This window comes from Oryza sativa, chromosome 2 (genome assembly GCF_034140825.1).
Source record: "Oryza sativa Japonica Group chromosome 2, ASM3414082v1".
In the NCBI taxonomy this organism is placed as follows: Eukaryota; Viridiplantae; Streptophyta; class Magnoliopsida; order Poales; family Poaceae; genus Oryza; species Oryza sativa.
The window spans coordinates 36,093,410-36,100,690 of NC_089036.1; the positions used below are offsets into that span (position 1 = coordinate 36,093,410).

At 45.6% G+C, this 7,281-nt stretch overlaps 2 protein-coding genes across 2 annotated transcripts; both read left to right on the forward strand.

The window, feature by feature from the left end:
• The first annotated feature begins 674 nt into the window (after positions 1 to 674).
• On the forward strand, positions 675 to 2,315 carry LOC4331231 (uncharacterized). Its single transcript, XM_015768518.3, has one exon. The coding sequence runs from the start codon at positions 955 to 957 to the stop codon at positions 2,197 to 2,199; it is 1,245 nt and encodes a 414-aa protein (XP_015624004.1). The 5' UTR covers positions 675 to 954; the 3' UTR covers positions 2,200 to 2,315.
• Positions 2,316 to 2,934: 619 nt separating this feature from the next.
• On the forward strand, positions 2,935 to 6,079 carry LOC9270603 (uncharacterized). Its single transcript, XM_066307170.1, has 7 exons — positions 2,935 to 3,087; positions 3,740 to 3,901; positions 4,034 to 4,195; positions 4,289 to 4,504; positions 4,613 to 5,026; positions 5,115 to 5,183; positions 5,555 to 6,079. Exons 2-5 carry the CDS (start codon positions 3,761 to 3,763, stop codon positions 4,649 to 4,651), a joined length of 558 nt encoding a protein of 185 aa, XP_066163267.1. The 5' UTR covers positions 2,935 to 3,087; positions 3,740 to 3,760; the 3' UTR covers positions 4,652 to 5,026; positions 5,115 to 5,183; positions 5,555 to 6,079.
• Positions 6,080 to 7,281: the final 1,202 nt, after the last annotated feature.

The following is a 7,281-nucleotide window of genomic DNA, read 5'->3' on the forward strand; positions in this document are numbered from 1 at the left end:
CATTGGTATAAAATTTCTTAAAACCTTAATGCGTAGGAGTACAAAATGTTGAGGTTGCACCTCTAATAGGGAAGTCTATTCGTCCCTCTAGAAATGAAACGGACCCTCAGTTCTTCTATATCTAAAAAATGACTCTGAACATAACATGTAATTATATCATAGTCAAATTTATTATTTTTATTTTTTAAAATTGTATAGGTCAAATTTTAACTTATGTTTGTGTAATGATATATCACATATTGATGTATATTACTCCCACCTTTTTAAATATTTGACACTGTCGACTTTTTAGCACATATTTGACCGTTCAACTTATTAAAAGTAACTTTTGTGAAATATGTAAAACTATATGCATACATATAAGTATATTTAACAATGAATCAAATGATAGGAAAAATAATGAATAATTAAATAAGACGAACGGTCAAACATATTTAAAAAAGTCAACGACGTCAAATATTTAAAAACGGAGGGAGTATATTTTTTTAAAAAAAATATGAACATTTTAGGCAACATGCATAAAATAAGTGGAAATCACCTTGAGGGACAAAAATTAATTATAGCAAAATATGTTTTCCTTCTTACTAATCTGTCCCAAAAAACCAAACTCTGGCTATGAACCTGGACACGCATATGTCCAGGTTCGTAGCTAGGATTGGATTTTTTTTTGGGACGGAGGGTACATCTGCATGTAAAATTCCCTTGCATATTTGCAGTGATATACAACAATAACATTTGTATATTTTGAGTCTATTGTAGAAGTTTTCAGAGAGAATTAAGTTAGCCCTAATACTTAATAGATGAGTAGATAATGAACCGAGCAACAGAGCGAGCTAGGTTATAAATTGAAGTGGTTAAGCCAGTACTCCAGTTTAATATGCGCGGACGCAGAAGTTCAGAAGAAGAAGAAGAAGCAGAGTGGCACGGTTGAGAAAGAACAATAGAGCAGAGAGCATGGAGAAGAAGAAGGTGGATGCGGTGGTGGCCGCCGCCCGGCCGTTCCTCCGCGGCGACCTCTCTCAGGTGGACCCCGAGCTGCCCTCCCTGGTGTCCGTGCTCTGCGATGCCGGCGCCGGCGAGTGCTACCACAAGCACGGCACCTTCCTCGCCCACCTCATCGACGTCTACCGCATCCTCCGCCTCTGGGGCGCCCCCGACGCCGTGGCGCGCTGCGGCCTCTACCACTCCGCCTACTCCAACTCCTACGTCAACCTCGCCATCTTCCAGCCCGACGTCGCCCGGGACCACGTCCGGGGCATCATCGGCGCCGCCGCCGAGCGCCTCGTCCACCTCTTCTGCGTCGTGCCGCGCCACCAGCTAATGCACGACGACCTCCACCTCCGCTACACCGACGCAGAGCTGACGGCGCACCTGGCCGCGTCGCAGGCGTCCCTGGACGCCGCCAGGAAGAGCGGCGGCGGCGGCGGCGACCCCGGCGAGGCGTGGCGCGCGAAGCTGGCGTCGGTGGTGCCCCCGGAGGGCGTGGTGGCGAGGCACATCCGGACGGGGGAGGCGGTGGCGCTGTCGCGGAGGGTGTTGGGCGTCTTCATCGTGATGACCATCGCGGACTTCAGCGACCAGTACACGGACTACCAGGACAAGCTGTTCGACAACGAGGACGGGCGGCTGGAGTACCGCGGCGACAACTGGCGCGCGGTGTGGCCGGGCAGCGGCAAGCCCGGGCTGTGGATGAGCGCCATGTCCAGGCTGGCGGCGGTGTACCGCCTCATCGCCACGGACGAGGAGATCCGCGAGCTGACAGCTGGAGAGAGGAGCGTCGTGAAGAGGGAGGACGCGGAGCTGGAGCTGGTGATCCCGCCGGTGTTCGAGCGGTGCAGCAAGGTGCTGGACGCGGCGGAGCAGAAGGAAGGCCGGGATCTGTACTGGGAGGCGGTGTGCGGGGAGTGGGAGGAGGGGAAGACGGAGAGGCTGCTGCGGCGGAGCATCGAGAAGAACCCGTTCGTGGGGGAGCCGTGGCTGGTGCTGGCACAGGCGCTGCTCAACTCCGGGCACGACGAGGAGGCGGAGGCGGCGGCGGAGGAGGGGGTGAGGCTGGTGGTGGAGTGGGGGAGCAGCTGGGACAAGCGGATGTCGTGGGAGGGGTGGGTGTCGTGGGGAAGAGTCCTCCGCGACGGAGCTCATCGCCGGCAATGGCCGCGCACCGCATGGGGCATCATCAACCTCGGCCTCGTCAAATAATCAATTAAATTAATTAATGGAATTAATCTCTCTCTGGAATTGGATTGTACTGTATGGTATTGGTATGTACTCTAATGAAGTATGGAATAAATGTTAAATGGGCCGGAAAGAAACAAGTCTTGTTGGGCTGTGACGTGGTGGGCGGCACCGCCTATTGGGCCACCCAGGAAGGAGCTCCTCTCGCCATTGATCCGTCCCCTCCCAAAACCAAAACGAAACGCACTCGTGAATGCCATGCCATGGTGGTGAAGCGATCGCGGCGTCGTCTCCTACCTCCGCTCCCTCTCCACTTCATCCGCTTCATTCTCTCCCATCCCCATCCTCATCATGCGCGACTGCGAATCGGAGGGAGGGGACGCTCGGCGTCCATGGGGAATATCACTAAACTTGAGCGTGCTCGTTCCCATGTCACCCCGCGCCGCACTTCTCGCAAGGTCGAATCTGCGTCAATGTCAGACAAGTGCGAGATCCAATTCCAAGGCGCATCAGGCGGTCCAGAACAAGTCGCCCAAGCCTCCAATTTTGACAGAGCTTCTTCTTCCCCACCGCCGCCACCGCTGGATCTTTTAAATTGCCCTGGTAACTAATGATTCCTTATTTCAGCATCCTTTTCCTTTGTTTAACTCCCAGCCCTTTTGTTTTTTTTTAAAAAAAAAATTCCCTCTACCGTTCATCACGTTGACTGTTTTCTTTTGCCCCTTCAAATGTCGTCTCGTGGCTTCGAAATCAGATGAATTCAAATCACTGGGAACGGACAGACTACTTCCTTGTGACTTAAAAAACTCTAGTCCGTGTGCTTTGCAGCAGTACGATGCCTACATTCACTGGTTTTACTACTTTCATAGAGGTCCTGCTCCTCTTGCATCCCTTGCTGATGCTGCCTCCACGGTAACCCCCGCTCTATTCTCTGCTTATCTCTATGAAATCACTACGAAGTTGCTGTGTTGGGTCACGAAACTCTATTCGGAATTTGTATTTCTTTTAATAAAGAAACTATGCTAAAAAAAGTAAGTCATTGGATTTGCCCAATACAAATTAATTTAGTGATGACTCTAATACAAAATTCATACCAACTGTCAAGTGTTAACAAACATGATTTTAACTGTTGTTAACGTACTTTTATGGGCACATGATGTAACCGTGTGATCCATTTTGTGCCTCTTCGTGAATAAATAGGAACCAAATAATTATAATTAGACTGTCATGAGAAAAGCCCTAATCTGGGTACAGTCAAATCTTCCAATACGGAATACTCACTGTACAAAAACCTCCAATCCAAATGGGGCTTCACTATGAAACAATTCTTTGGGTATTTTCACTTTTTTAAGCGTTTGAACCTATGCCCAGCCCTGTTGCTTCATTCATTTGGCTGACTGCTGTGACACTAACTGCAGCCTCCGTGGGAGGCGGTTTTTGTAATTGCTCCGTAGCTCCTTCCTTTATATTCACAGCAGAATTCACTTAAATTACACCATTTATCTTTGAAGTATTTATTGGGAATGACATGCATAAGTAATGATATGGTTTCTTTCTTTGAAAGTGTTTGGAGAAGGAGAACAGCATGACGCTCTTATGGAGAACTGTAAAAGCCTTTAGTTATATTCAAGGCTCCATAGTGGGTGAGTGCATTGTTGAATGGATGCGTACCGTGATTAAAGAAAAAGGTGAAATAGAACATCCATTTGGCATCGATGCTGCTAAGGTACATCTAAATCTCCTGGCTGTTTAGTTTGGCATTGATTACCATATTGATTCTGTTTTAATGATTGAAAGAGAGGCTCACTAGTTTCTTGTATTGGTTATTTGCAAAAAAAAAATGATGGATGGTTTCAAGTGCATTGCTAAGGAGGCTGAGTTGATTTCTGAATGGCTGAGGCATGGGCGCCGTATGCTTACCGATGATGAGTACACCTTGTGCCATGAAATCCGGGCTGTTGCTTGTAAACTTTTTGTTATCCGTGGGGAGTGGACTGTTGATATTGCTTCTGCCCTTCTGGTATGTGCATGCCTGCCTTCACCTAACCACATTCTGGTATGCTTGTCTAAAGTTTGTGTCACTTGAATTTGATCAATTTATTTGCACCATCAGGGTATCAGAAAGGAGGCTGAGTGGTTGATTGAGAACTTGAAGCGTTTTCCTGTTGAATCCATTAGTACCTCCATGAAGATTCGACAATTTGCCTTGGATTTTGTGTGGGAAAAGATTGGTGAGTATGCATCATATAAGAATAAGGAGAGCAGTGAAAGTGAAATGGCTTCTGAAAGTGATGCCGATGTCACTGAAAGCAATGATAACGACTATATGGTACGGTGTATGTTGTGAAAAATATGCTCTTGATTTTACTCAATGGAGATATCAATCTCATGCTACATATATAGCTGACTCACATGTATGGTTTTGGATTGTTGCCAGGTTTGCTATGACGAAGACTACTTGAAACTTGGTATATGAACGCATGTTGAGACTTGAGACCAAATATATCAGGCACAAGGTCTCGCCCCCTTCACCCGCACACGAGGCAATATCTTCATGATCAAAGCAAGAGTAAAGTAAAGACTGAGTTAACTAGATATCTCGAAGATATTCCTCAAGAAAATGATTTCCCTGATGATGATTTTGACATACTCCAGTGGTGGAGGGTGAACTCTTGCAAATATCCAATATTATCACGCATGGCACTTGATTTGCTTGCTGTCCCTGCATCCTCAGTTGCATCAGAGTCTGCATTTTCTACTGGATCAAGAATCATTAGCGACTATAGGAGTAGGTTGGCTAGTGGAACTGTGGAGGCATTGGTTTGCCTTCAAGATTGGATGCGAGCCGATGGTATGAAGCCTACTTTAGTTGTGCATTGCTACTTATATTATGGGCCATGAACTTATTTATGTTGAACTTTTGTATTCTGATGTTTTAGGTTTTGGTGATCCATATTCAATTCTAACTGATACGGCTGAGGGCGATGATGTTAATATGCAACTATTAGGTATTCAAATTACTTGATTTTATATTTCTGTATGTCTAATTGAATATGGGTACTATGATGATCTAATAATAATTTACAATTTATTCTACATTTGCTTCTTAAATGAGTTGCTAGATCTGGAAAAAGAGTTGTGTACACATGCTGCATTACCCCCTCACCATGGTCATAAAACTGTAACTGAATTGTTTCTGTTCCTTAAATAGTACTACATAATTTTATCTTCATTTCTAGGTAGTTTGGACCTCTCTTTTTCTGGGGGTCAGATTCACTTCTATTCTGTTAGATTGCTTTTAAATTCAATCCAAGATGTTCTGGCACTGGCAATGTAGATTATGTTCCAACTTTTAACCCCTTTTTTTGTCACTGGGCAGGACATTAAATCATTTGACATCTCAGGCAAATTACCATGTGAGTTCTATGCAATCTGGGTTCTGAGAAATTTTGCTAGTTCTGGAGCAGTGGTCAGTGGAGCTTGCTTAGTTTCCCAGCTCATATCAGTGTTTCCCACACATGTCAGATTACATCCAAAATTTGTATGATGTATTGGAAATTTAGTTGAGCCTGGGATTTCTGGACTTCTTTTCTGCCGTTGAGCCTGAAATTCATATTTGATTTTGCCTGGTGAATTCTGCATGAGTGACAGGAATAGATGCAAGGATCAGGCGGCTTTGTTGCTGTCAGGATATGCATGTCTTTTGAGTCCTTTTTTTCCCCTTTATGCTGTTGTTAAGCTATGAATATTTTGGAAAGGGATTTTTTTAGGACAATTTGATTAAGGATCGGTGGATTTTTATGCCAAATTGTAGACTCTGCTTTTCGCTGCAGTCACTGTCTTTCAGAAGATTTCAGGGCTCAAGATGGTTACTAATATTTACTGATTTTCTGTTTCATCTGAAGATTCACCCCTGCAAGCCTGCATTTTTGCTTATACTGAAGAACTCTGAGTCTTCATGCTTGCATACCATATATCGCAGTTTTTTTTCCTTTCATTTTGGTTTAATTAGCAGATGTAATTGATGCCACAGTTGAAGAGAAGGCAGTAATTTTTCTTGCATTGACAGTGACAACTAATGCGGGCGTGCGGACGCGGGCGCAGCCTGCCCGCTCCAGCCGTGCGGGCAATGCCCCTAGTGCAGTCTCCTTTCGTCATGGGTGATCTGATCATTGGTCCGATGCTTCTGGCTAAACCTATTCCCAGTGGCAGTGTGTGTGTGCAAGAAGTTCAATGAGTGCTAGTCCCGATACTCCGACTTAGAAATTAACAACCTCTCTTCTGCTCGCACGCAGTTGTTTTATTTTGATGAATTTCTCTCGGACAAACTTATCTCTAATCTTACCTGTGCTGTGCGGTATCGATCTACAGTCCATTATGCAATGAATAATATAATGGCTCGCCTCAGTCCGCCGCTACTGCCGTGCAGGCCATGAGGGAGCACAAGTCGCCGCGCTGCTCGATCCGCATGGCGATGACGTACGTACATGCTCGCCCATGGCCCCTCCTGCTCTGCACAAGTCATAGTTGGCGTGAATCAAGTGAACTTATTCCTAGTTGTTGGGCTGTGATGTGGTGGGCGGCACCCCATCTCGCCTTCCTTCTTTCACCTCCCAAAACGATCGCACCGTCGTCTCTTTCCTCCGCTCCCTCTCCCTCTTCACTCTCCATCCGCTTCATTCTTCATCATGTGCGACTGCGAATCGGAGGGAAGGGACGCTCGATCGGCGTCCATGGGGAATATCACTAAACTTGAGCGTGCTCGTTCCCATGTCAACACTTCTCAAACCCTAACATCCTCCTCAGTTTCGGACAAGTGCGAGATCCGATTCCAAGGCGGTCCATCCCGAAAAATTTGATAATTTGACACTTTTGTGAGGATGACATATGGGACCATCTGAGTGAATAAAAGTGCGTCAGGATGTCAAATAATCGAAACCCATTTGAAAAGAGTGTTAAATTATCAATTTTGACACAGCTTCTTCTTCCCCACCGCTCCATCTTTTAAATTGCCCTGGTAACTCCCAATCCTTTTTTGTTTTATTTAATTTAATTAATTCCCTCTACTGTCGTTCATTACATTAACTTGTTTTTGTTTTTTTTCCC

Bases quoted from the DNA above. Each gene is read 5' to 3' on its own strand.
- LOC4331231 (XM_015768518.3), top strand. From the start codon at position 955: ATGGAGAAGAAGAAGGTGGATGCGGTGGTGGCCGCCGCCCGGCCGTTC.
- LOC9270603 (XM_066307170.1), top strand. From the start codon at position 3,761: ATGACGCTCTTATGGAGAACTGTAAAAGCCTTTAGTTATATTCAAGGC. The intron at 3,902-4,033 runs GTACATCTAAAT...GATGGTTTCAAG, and splicing joins TTGGCATCGATGCTGCTAAG to TGCATTGCTAAGGAGGCTGA. The intron at 4,196-4,288 runs GTATGTGCATGC...TTGCACCATCAG, and splicing joins ATATTGCTTCTGCCCTTCTG to GGTATCAGAAAGGAGGCTGA.